This window comes from Sarcophilus harrisii, chromosome 1 (assembly GCF_902635505.1).
Source record: "Sarcophilus harrisii chromosome 1, mSarHar1.11, whole genome shotgun sequence".
In the NCBI taxonomy this organism is placed as follows: domain Eukaryota; kingdom Metazoa; phylum Chordata; class Mammalia; order Dasyuromorphia; family Dasyuridae; genus Sarcophilus; species Sarcophilus harrisii.
The window spans coordinates 160,983,167-160,996,126 of NC_045426.1; the positions used below are offsets into that span (position 1 = coordinate 160,983,167).

Here is a 12,960-nt window from a genome sequence, read left to right on the forward strand (position 1 = left end):
TTTTGTATCCCCACTGCCTAGTACAGTGTCTCAAACACAGTAAGTGCTTAATACATGCTTATTGATTTAATGACTATCTAGTCCTGTGCTAAGCAAGTATAGGAGGAAGAGAATACAAAAGAATTTGATGTTCTTGTCCCACAAAGAACTCAGAATTTAGTAGGTGAGACAAGACTTACAGGCATAAAACAATTAGAGGATAATACAAGACAAACTACAACAGTGGTACTCAAGAGAACCCCGGAGCTTCTGGACTGTAGCCCACAATTAAGTACCCAAATGTGTGATATATATAATTTGTTAGGGATAGTAGAAAGGAAAGAAATTATTGTAGGTTAGAGTTGTTGGCAACTGGTTCCATCATGTTCTGGCACAAAGAGGGAGAAAAAATGGAAGCAGTGTCAGATTTTATATTCTTGGGCTTAAAAATCACTGCAAATGATGACTACAGCCATGAAATTAAAAGATGCTTACTCCTTGAAAGGAGAGCTATGACAAATAAGAACAAGCATATTAAAAAGCAGAGTCATCACTTTGCTGACAAAGATTTGTACGTTAAAGGTATGGGTTGTTTTTTGTTTTTTTTTGTTTTTTTTTTTGGTAGTAACATTTGGCTGGGAGAATTGAACTATAAGAAAAGCTGAGCACTTCAAAATCAATGCTTTCAAATGTAATGCTAAAAAAGACTTTTGAGAGTCTTGGACAGCAAGGAGATCAAACCAGTCAATAATTAAAGAAATTAATCCAGACTATTCACTACAAAGGTAAATACTAAAGCTTAAGCTTAAATATTTCAGGCACATAATGAGAAGATGAGACCCACTGGAAAAGAACCTGATATTGGGAAGATTGAAAGCAAAGGGAAAGGAGGACAGCAGAGAATGAGTTATATGGAGTCACAGGGAACAATGAACTTGATCAGAATTCAAGAAAATAGTGAAGGATAGAAGGACTTGGTCTGCTCTACTTCATGGGGTCATGATTGGTCATATACAAATGAAAAATAACAATAACAAACAAAAAGAATTGTTGGAGAAGATTTATGAAAGAGATGGAACTTGAATTAGGTCTCAAAAAATAGAGAGAATTTTATTATTTCCTTCAAGGTTTGGTTTTTCCCTCAACAATCATCTTTTGCACAAAATCTTTACCAGTCTTCCTAACTGCATGTGTTCCTTCCTTTGTAATAAGAAAGCTATAATTTATATAGCACTTAAAGATTTTCAAAGCATTTTTATGTGCTTTTTCATTTGATCTTCACAACTACCTTGATTGTTAGATGCTGTTATTATCTCTGTTTAACAGACTATGAAACTGAGGGCAGACAGAGGCTGACATGCCCAGGGTCGCATAGCTAGTAAATGCCTGAGACTAGATTTCAATTTAAGCCTTCCTGGCTCCAGGCCCATTTCTCTATTAACTGTGTGGTCTAACTGCTTCTAATTACTCTGTAAGAGTTAAGCACTAGGTTGCAGTTTATATCAGTGTAGGGACTTTCTTCATCATTCATTCCCTACATTTCCTACCTTGGTCATTTCCTTAACCCTAACCCTTTCTTTCCTCCTGCCTTTTTACCTTTTTCTAGGAGAACTATAATCAAATCTCTGCCCTATTATTCTACGTTTCTTTGTAATTTCCCTAACCATTATTCCCTTTTCTAGTCAATACTCTTCTATCAATGATTGTGTTCTTCATTAGAATGTAAACTTCCTGAGAACAGGGATTTTGTATTTAGATCCCCAGAACTTACCCTAGTGACTGACACATAGCAAGTGCTTAGTGAATACTATTTATTCTTTCATTCATTAAAGACAACACCTACTGTGTTCTAACTTGGCCCATTTCTCCAAGACCAACAAAGGTTAATAATCTTTAAACACTAATCCACAAACACTCATAACAAATTTATGACTATTTCAGATTTTAAGACAGTGCACACTGCCTTAAAGTACCACATATAAACACATAATACACATAAATAATAATATACATAAATACACCTCTTTTATACCCATGTGGCTTTAAACTTACCTCTGTGGCTCAGAACAGTGCATATACCAAGAAGCATCTCCTTGTCCAAGAGCACTGCCTTGCATGTTAGAACTGGAGCAGATTCCAAGACGATATGCTGGACAGTCTGTTACTGTGGTTTCCCAGTAATGTTGGCCACAGGGAGGTAGTTGCTCACCCAGAACAGATGGAGTTCTGTAGGTAACATGCATAAAATTAAAATAGTCACCAAGTACAATGATTGCAATATGTTTATTTCATGAATGTTCACAGTTGTTATAGTCTACTTTATTTGTGAGTCAAAATTTTCTTGGATTTGCCAGAAAGGGACTAAAACATTTCTTGCATCACTGTACTTTCAAATTTGTTTGACCAGTCACCAAGATTTTTATGAAATCCTCAATTATTGTTTTATAAATCTACTTCCCATTCCTGTGCATTTACCATATTTCACCTTCATTGGGGATAGAAGAATTAGAAGATATTTTCAAAGCATAGTATTTTATACATAACAGACACTTAATTAATATGAACTGAATTGAGTTAAATCCAATATAACAAAAAGATGAAGAATAATGAGAGGATTTCTATTTTAAAAAGCAAAAAGTAAATTCAGGAACATGAATCCAATATAAATTCTCTTTCACCATCATAGGAGTGGAAATCATCCAGGGCATCTTCCAAGAAGCAGATGGTTCCTCCAAAGAAGGAGATTCCATAGCTTTTCTTAATAATGCATCCCACCATCCACAAACCTGCATGTGGGCACCTAATTTAATTTCAAGTATCAATATTCTATGTATTCATAATGAACAATTAAAAACAACATATTAAATACAAACAATAACATAAGTAACAATAAAGCTGGTTTTCTTTATGCTATTATTTAGTCAGGTTTTCAGAAGAGTTTTGGTTGACTCTCGAAGAACTCTTGGGAGCATCATTAGTGCCCTTGAATGATGAATGCACTAACCTCCCATGATGCTAGATGAAGAGTTCCTGTTGCCATGCTTTAGTTACTTCTGTGACAGAAAGATTATTATGAAGCAACCTCTAATATTTCTTCCCTCTTTATTAGTAATGGTGGGTGACTCATTCAGTTTCTTCTTAAAATAGTTAAGGCAACAAGGAAGCTTTTCTACTTTCAGTGATGTTAATGTTTATGCAGCACTTTCTGCCTTTTCAAGTTTAATATATGAGAAAATGATTAATGCATTTGGAATTTTCTAAATCTTGTCCCCCTATCTGTAGCATCATCAGAGGAAAATGGCCACGACCAAAATATTATTGGTAAATGCCCCCCCCCAGATACCCAGATACTTGATTATTACAAGTCATTTCACAGGTCAACAACTGCATCATCTTTTCTGATATTTTCTTTTTGGACATATTCTGCCTAGGATCTTTCATTGATGCTTGAGGCAAATAAAGTCCCAATAACTATGATGTTAGGTGAAATAGTGTTAAAAGGGACAGTCAATTCTATAGGAACAATATTAAAGATTTGAGATTGACCAAATGGTATGATAGCAAGTTTTGTAATTTACTGAAAGATTTGTCTAGGATTGTAAATGATGCTCCTACAAACCAAAGAGTATGTCTGTATTATTCCTTATGTCATCTATTTCTTAAAGAAATTTGTTTTACAGAACTGTAGCAAATAAGCTACCTTCTTGTGCTAAATTATTATAAAATACTGCCACTAGTGATAAATGAAAGACTTTTAGACTGTTCCATGATAATAGCCTGTTCCTAGTAAATATCTGGATTTGATCATGACAATAACAATATCTTACACCTCAGTGTTTGCACTTTCAAATCCGTTATCTAATTTGATTTTCACATTGTGTAGTAGAATTTTTTCTTTTGTCCCTATAGCCTTCCTCTTGTGAAACTTCTAATTTTGAAATATTCACAGAACAACTTGGGTGAGATTATCAAAATGATTTTAATGTGTGCGTGGGGGTCATTCCCTCTTCCCCCAGTCATTTTCAAAGGGGTTGATTAAAAGGAAAAAAAATACTTTTGTTAGAGAAGGTTAAAATAGAATCAACTTGGACTTTTTAAGTTGAGCATGTAATACAGAAAGAAGTAAAATGTAAAAAAAAAAAAAAACAGTATTTTTTCTTTCAATAAAGACAGTAAAACTGTCTAATTTTGAAGTGAAAGGTTTCTCTGTGTGTTTATAAGTATATGTAAATATGCACACATGCATATACAGTTACACACATGTGTGTGCATATATATATGTATATATAAATAACAAATATGAAAATAAGTAATTTTTGTAATATACCCAATCTATCATATTAATTTTGTGTTTTAATTTACAGATTTATATAGATATAGCTATATAAAATAGAATCAAACTCCTTTGTATTCATTTTGTATGTATAGATATATCATCTATATACCATAACAACATATAATAATATATTATAATTACATATGACATAATCAGAAACATAAATTTATATACAAATTATTTAATTTATATTAATAACATATGACAATTATATACCATGTATTATATATAACATGATGTCATATAATAATATATAATACAAAACATAACATAATAATATATAATTCATATATGAATATATAAATAATATAATATATAATTGTAAATATATTTTAGACATTTTAATAATCTTATTCTATAATATACTCTTTTATTCATTTTGTACATAGATATATTATCAGTATACATTGTTAAATATTATATAATGTATTATAAGATAAGTTATATCTAAAATATTTATACACAATTATATTATAATAATTTATATTCTTATATAAAATAGTTATAGATATATAAATCTACATATACAAAATAAATACAAGTTGTTATATCATTGTATCTTTGGATAACATATCAATGTATACATAATTAATACAAAGTAGTTTGATTCGGTTTTATACACACACACATATAGAGCTATATAAATTATGTATCTATCTATCTAACTCTCTAGCTCTATAATATACAGCAGCCTCAAGCTACCTAATAATTTCATTTATGAGCTATTCTATACATCCATTTACATTCATTGTAAATTTGTACATATATTGTTTATTATTTACATGTTAATTACATGCACATTCATTTTCTATGCATCTTATTTATACATTCATACAATTAATTTTATATGCATATAATTTATATATTTATCTAAAATGAATACAAGATAATTTGGATCTGCTTTATATAAACATAATCACAGATTACAGAATTTACATAAATCTATCATTTACATAGATCCAAGCTACTTTTTATTCACTTTTATATAGAAAAGATACTTTAAAATGAGAGGGAATCTTTTATTGTTTTTATTTAAAGGAAAGTACAGAGAGTTTTATTTTAGACTTCAAATTATATTATTTATTTAAAACTTTTTTTTACTTTGAATTCCAAATTATCCACCTCACTTCAATCCTTCTATCCATTGAGAAGGCAAGCAATATTATATCAATTATAGATGTAAACTCATACAAAATATATTTCTATACTAGCCATATTATAAAAAAAGAGGCAAAAAATAACAAAAGTGAAAAAATATATACTATTTATGTTAGACTTCTTTCTGGATTATATATTTATAACCTTTTGCATATATCAATTGACCCTAGGTCAATATTGACCCTAATTACATTATATTTGTTTTTACATACATAATATAGTGAAATAATACCAAATAGTTGGGGTCTACTTTATATGTTATATACAGAGATAGATTTATGTTTATATATGTTGATGTTTACAATAGACATTATCTATCCATCTATCCGACCTAAAGTACCCTGTATTCATTTTGTATTTATTATTGATATACTTATATATGTTAGTGTTTTCTTCCCCAGTATAATGTAAGCTACTTGAAAGCAGGGACTGTTTCATTCTAGTCTTTAACATAATGTCTGGTACATAGCAAGTTGTTAATAATATTGGTTGACATAAATATGTGTATAAATATTTTGGTATCATGTATGTGTGCACATCTGAATTTTATTTCTCACACAGACACTTCATTTGAATATAAAATCAATTCTAGATTGACACGTTTAATAGAAGGATACATAGCTGAGGTATCAGAATTTTTCCTGCTTGGGATTCTACTTACTCAGTGAGTCGCCTTCTCTCTGTAAAGCGGATTACTGTTCCATCTGAAGAGATCTGTAGTGCAGGGTGAGCAGTCTCTCTCAGTAGGAGAAATCTGGTTCCTGTTGCAAATTTAAGAAAAGAGTATTACAATACTATCACAGTGAGGGAGGTCTGGATCACTTGGACCTCAACTGAATAAGTGGAGATCTCTACTTCCTCTGAAGGAAGACACTGAGATATTCAGCTTCTAAAGAGCTTTTCTAGGAGTGATTGACTGGGAAAAGCTAAATTCTGGGGTGAAAAAATCCATCCATACATTAGACAACTCCAATGTCTGTGATAATGGGAGTTTCCTTAAGGAACTGAATGGCCCTTTCTGTAAAACAGCATTCATTTCTAAAAACTGATAATTTTGGTACTGACCATGATTTGGCAGTATTGTTATGACTGATCCAGAGTTGCAGATTAAAACATTCTAAAAAATATAGTAAGGCACTCTAATTCTAAGAATGTAATTTGATCAAATCAAAATAAAAAGACAAGAGTCATCTCATGGAGGAACATGGGGCCAGGACAGAGCAGGGTCACTTCCACTCAGTACATGTCCCAGAAGTGACCAGAGTCTAGGCCTATTTTGATTCCCACTCAAGTTCCATTGTATGGCAACTGCTACAAATGTACAAATAGATAGATGCTATAACATGTGGTTTCATCAAGTAGGGGAATTCTCTCCATCGTTACAGATAACAACTCCTTCATGTCTCCTCATTTTATTTGATTTTTATACAAATTTTCCCATGGATTCTCTTCAGAGAATCTTCTCTTTGAGCTAGAAACTTCCCTCTGAAGGTTTTATCCTTTCTTTTCTCACTCATCTCCTTTTTTCAATCAACAAGAATTAAGTACCTATTATGTTCTGGGGACTATGCTAAGCATTGAAAATACTAAGACAGGCAAAAAAGCAATTCTTGCTTTAATTCTTGCTCACTCTAATAAGACAATCAAAATACCAAAAAAAAATCTATATCCAAACATGATATATTCAGGATGAATTTAGTATAATTTCATAATTTACTAGAACTTCAGAAGGAAAGCACTAAGATTAAGGACTGAGACAGACTTCTTACAGCCTTTCTAATCATATGAATCCTTATGTACGTCATTGTTGGAAATATGTTGCAGTCTACTTATGTCTACCATGTGTCTTTTCATTGCTTTTTATGATATCTATAATTTTTGCTGTTCAGAGATCATAGACTTCCATAATTTGTAACCATAGAACATCCCTGAGGGAATACTGCTGTTAAAAAGATGAACATTAGTGGCAGCAAACAATAGAGGATCAGTGAAAATGCTGCACAATTCTTAAAATACGATCCAAACTATTGCTCTTTCCCTATTCAATTCTGGGCCAATGAACTATCACCTCTCACTATGGGTGCTGTGAGGTTCAAATACACAATAATGCATATAAAGCAAATATTATTGTCAGATATTATTTTTATTATTAGGCTACAATCACCAGGCTTTTAGTCTGGTGAAAATTTCATTCCCTAAGCTCTCCTGCAGAATTTAAGCAATGTTTATAGAGCAATACAGAAGTATGTTGGTAAATGTAAACATTTAGGTTTATTATTGTTTAGGTAACAACCAGGCCCTTTGGGGGAGGGGGAAGGAACTAAATACATATTTTTCAGTTTAATCTGAATTAATACATTGTTAAAGCAGTCAACAAAGTAATAAATCAATGCCGGATTTGTAGTAGTTGCCTATTTCTGAGGTAGAAATGCTTACATAATCCAAGCTAGTTGGAGCTCACTCCAACATATCCATATCCAGTTCTCCTAGTTTATTGCCATCACCTTCTAATTGTTCTCTCTACCTAAAGTTCCTCCTCAGGACAATTATCTTTCACATGGCTGTCAAAGTATTTTTCTGATCATGTCACTTTTCTATTCAATAAACTTCAGTGGCTCCCTATTTATTAGTTTGTTTGTTTGCTCACTTATTAGTTTTTTTTTCATTTTTTTCAATTCAATTTTTTCCCTATACTCTACACTTCAGCCAAACTGACCCTCTCTGTGTTCCCCACACATTTCATTGTTCATAACCATGATTTTGCACTGCTCATTCCCCATGCCTAGAAGTTACTCCCTCTTCATGTCCATCACCTAGAATTTTTCTTCAAGGTGTAGCTCAAGAATCATCTTCTTTATAAAACTATTCTTGATCGCCACAGCTAATAGTGCCCTCCTTCCCAAAGCTCCTTATATTTAATTACTGTATATACTGCATATATTCATATTTGTATATATCATCTATTATTAAATAAAATGTAAAATTCTTGAGAGTAGGAATTGTTTCATGTTTTAAATTCATATCCCCAGTGTTTGGCACATAGTAGATGCTTAAAGAAATGTTTATTAATTGGTTGATTGGTCAAGGATCAATGAACTACTCAATGTGTTAGACTTAACATTTCATGTTATCAACTGAACAGCATTCATTTTTTATTTACTTTGTGGCTTTAGTGGACATAAGCCAATCCTTTTGAATGACTATAAATTTCATTAATAAGAATTCATAGTGTTGTCAGACTCAATGTAATTAGTACAATGTGCTATAAATAGGAACATTTGGAGAACCATACCATTGAGAGGAAATCATTCTACTAAAACTCTGAAAAAGGCATGGCCTACCTTCCAAGACATTGGAAAATACCTTAGGGGAGCTAATGTCTTACTTTATATTGGTACTCAGGGGTTCATTGAACAAAGTTATCTCTACTATAATAAATGTCATAGAATTTTATATGATTTTGACATAAGTATATTAAATAGCTTCTTTCAACAGAGCCTTTAAGGCTATTTTATCTTAACATACCAAATACTGTTCTGAAATTTTAAAAATTAACAATAACTTAAATGCTTTCCATCTTTCATCTCTAAATATTGATATGCAATAGAGTTCTGTTAATAAAAAAGTTATAATTATTTTTTTTAAAAAGACAGTCAATATAGGCATGGATTAAAAATGTCAGTTAACTCATGTATTATATATTCACATTAACTAAATTTTGATTTTCATTAATTGTGATCTGTATTTTATGATTCATTAAAAAAAAACTGATATGCAATAGAAGAGTATCTACCAGTATATGTCTATTTTTTCTTGCATTTTCATCAAAGATACCCTTGATGTGTGAATGAACTATTCTCATCAAAGTTTTAAAGAAATAAGAGGAGAAATATAGGTTAATAGTTACTAATGTTTTTTTCAGTTCCTTTGCTAGTGGTAGTGATGGTGGTAGTGGGCAAATGTTACATTTATGACCTTTACCATTCTTTAGGAATCTTTTGAAAATATCTGGAAAATTAAGTTGCTCCAACATATGCATTTTCTGTTGTATTTGGTCAAGTCTAGCTTCTTTTCCTGACAGCTTCTAAAGAACCATTCTTACTTCTTTATATAATACATGAGGATAGACTGCATATATTGAGGTTCTATAGTTGTCATAGATAGAAATAAGTCACTGTAGAAATGTCAGCAGATCTGTTCCATTTCAATTCATTTATTGCTCTTTCCAATTTTATCTACAAATGCTAATCTGAATTTACTACATTGTACACCAAATTCTCTGTAATCTTGATTTCAAACCAAGAACCAGTTGTTAAATACCTAATAAGTACCAGGTATTGTGTTAAGTTCTGGGTATACAAAGGCAGAAACATATCTTCTTGGAGGCATAGAAGACAGCTCTTGAAGATGTGAAAAGTTGTAAAGGAAGGATATTCAGCAATATCCGATCCTAAAGTATGTTATAAATATGAGAGTACTATTGAAGTGTACAGTGGGTAATTTCAATTATTTTAAATTTTAAAATTTTTTGTATAAATTAAACCAATGTAGCTAAGAATATAAAGAATGTAGAAAATTGGGGGAAACCATCATGGACAATCTCTCAGATAAGATATGATTGTGGTTTTTTTTTTTGTTTGTTTTGGCAAGGCAACTGGAGCTAAATCACTTGCCCAGTGTCATATAATTATTAAGTCTTAAGTGCCTGAAGTTGGATTTGAACTCAGGTCCTCCTGAATGGAGGGTTAGTACTCAAGGAAAACTTTTCCCTGTTATTAAAGATTCAGAGGATAAAACTGAAATTGAAAGAATTCATCAATCACTTCTTGAAAGGGATCCCCAAATAAAAAGGAGGAGAGAAAGACTAAATAGAATAGGATGGAAGAAAATACTATTAACAATAGTAACTGGGAAAATTTTTGAAGCAAGTTTCTCTGATAAAGGTCTCATTTCTTAAACATATAGAGAACTGAATCAAATCTGTAAAAATAGGAACTATTCTGCAATTGATAAATGATCAAAAGATATGAACAGTTTTCAGATGGAATAATAAAAGCTTCTATAGCCCTATGGGGCAAAAAAAAAGCTCTAACTCACTATTGATTGGAGAAATGAAAATTAAAACAATTTTGAGGTACTACACTTCATATCTATTAGATGGGCTAATAGGACAAAAAGAAAATAACAAATGTTGGAGGGGATGTGGGAAAAATAAGACACTAATACACTACTGGTGAATTTGGGAACTGATTCAATCATTCTGTAAATCAATTTGGAATAATGCCCAAAGACTATAAAATTCGGTATAGTGTAACCTAGCAATACTACTGCTAGGTCCATATTCAAAAAGAGATTAAAAATAAAAGAACCTACATATACAAAAATATTTATAGCAGCTCTTTTCTGGTGGCAAAGAATTGAAAATTGAAGAAATGTCCATCAATTGGGGAATGGCTGAACAAATTATGGTGAAATACTATTGTGTTATAAGAAATAATGAGCAGGATGCTCTCAGCAAAACCTGGAAAGACTTACATGAAGACTTACAGGGAAATGAACTGTGTGCAAAGTAACAGCAATATTGTAAGATGATCAGCTGTGAATGATTTAGCTATTCTCAGCAATACAATGATCCAATTCAACTTTCAAGGATTTATGATGAAAAAAGCTTTCTACTTCCAGAGAAAGAACTGATGATATCTGAATACAAATGGAAACATGATGGTTTTTAAACTTTATTTTTCTTGATGAATTTTTTTAGTCTATGTTTTCTTTCACAACATAATTATTATGGAAATGTTTTACATGACTATACATGTATAACCTATATCAAATTGTTTGCCTTATCTATGAGGGGTTTGGGAAGGGAGAGAGAGCGAGAATTTGGAATTCAATGTTTTAAAAATGAATGTTTAATTTTTTTGCATGTAATTGGAGAAAAATAAAATACTAAACAAAAAATCCCAATTTCACCAACTTTTATATTCAATTCTCCAAAGAGAACTTGTGAATTGTCCATTTATTTATTGGACATAACTTTATGTCTTCTGATTTCATTTATAATAAAATTGTTAATATGGATGTAATTCTGTCCCTCTAGAAGTCTGGTAACTCATTGGTGTTTAAAGAAAGGCTGTACATCAAGAATACCAATAGCGTTTAAGTGATCTGACTTAATGGGAACCATTGATTCCCAGTCAATTTCTATGCATTTCTATGGAAGAACCCAACAATACAACAATTTAAAAAAGTGATTCCTAATGATTAGAGGTGAAATGACATCCCAAAGTCACATAACTCATTAGTGAAAAAGTAGGAAATAAACTTTTACCTAATGCTTTTTCTAATAGATCATACTGTTTCAAGTATCAACTAGCAGCACAATCCAGAGAACTACTGGTGAGTTCCATTATCTCTTTCACAGCATAGATTTTCCTAGGATGGCCAATTGGGGGGAAAATGAACAGTGTTATTGTAGATGGGAGAACAAAGTGCCCTTGTTGTGACACAGTTTCCTTTTATTGTCCTGACTCAGTTTCCCTAAATTGTCCTGCTTTAGTTTCCCCAAATTGTTTTGCCTCAGTTCCTTGAATTGCTCTGCCTCAGTCCCCTGATTGCAAACCCCCTTCCTGACCATTAGGACTGAGATAATTAGGGCTGGAAGCCCTGACCATTAGCATTCCATAAAGCCATAAATTGCAGATAAATTACTTAGAGATATGCTTACATATCTCTTGTTCCAGATTTTCTCTCTCTAGTGACTACCCCCTTCACTCCCAGTTATTAGAATTTATGGTCCTGCCCCCAACCTGGCAGAACTGAATTGATGGTCTGTTCCTGGAAATTCCCATACTCACCAGTGTTTGGACTCCATCCATTGCCTTTGTCTCCCCTGATCAGTTGGAGCTATATATAAATCACTGGAATCACACATTCGATGCTGAATTCTTTGAGATGAAAATCTAATTCAGCCCCAGGGGGGAATAATGGATTCTGATCTGCCCCCTAGAAAAATCTCTCCTTCTCAGAAACCCAAATAAAATATTAAAAACTCTCTAATCTCTATCTTGCCTCAGTTTCTCCAGCATTATACCCTCTAATGGTTAATGAAGAGAGCTACATGGAAAAACAGGAATCTTTGAAGAAATCAATTTTAGATAAAGTAGACAAAAGAAAAGTTAGTTTTTTCAGAAAGGGATACTTTACCTCTGGTGGAAATGAGGGCAGCTTCACTTTGTTCACTTGTCCCAAAAGCATTGACAGCTTTTGCATAGAAAAAGTAGTTATCATTGGGCTGGAGATTAACTTTTAGCTGAAATCCTTTAATTCCAGAATAAGATCTAAGAACAAAACACACAAATAAACCCATTTTAGCAATAAGATCCAACATCCAATTACTAAACTTTAAAAAGGAATAAATATTTTTTTTGTTTTCTTTTATGACATAGTTGAGACATCTTTATCTCTCTCCTAGGATACCAAGCTAT

General features: G+C 32.0%; 1 protein-coding gene across 2 annotated transcripts in view; it reads right to left on the reverse strand.

Moving 5' to 3' along the window:
* Positions 1-12,960, reverse strand: part of CMYA5 (cardiomyopathy associated 5) — a 107,378-nt gene that overhangs the window by 5,645 nt on the left and 88,773 nt on the right. For both annotated transcript variants that reach the window (XM_031966016.1, XM_031966013.1), the window contains exons 11-13: positions 12,680-12,813; positions 6,135-6,234; positions 2,032-2,205 (exon numbers count right to left, since the gene is read on the reverse strand). In XM_031966016.1, coding sequence (XP_031821876.1) covers positions 2,032-2,205; positions 6,135-6,234; positions 12,680-12,813 — 408 coding nt within the window. The remainder of the gene's footprint in view (positions 1-2,031; positions 2,206-6,134; positions 6,235-12,679; positions 12,814-12,960) is intronic.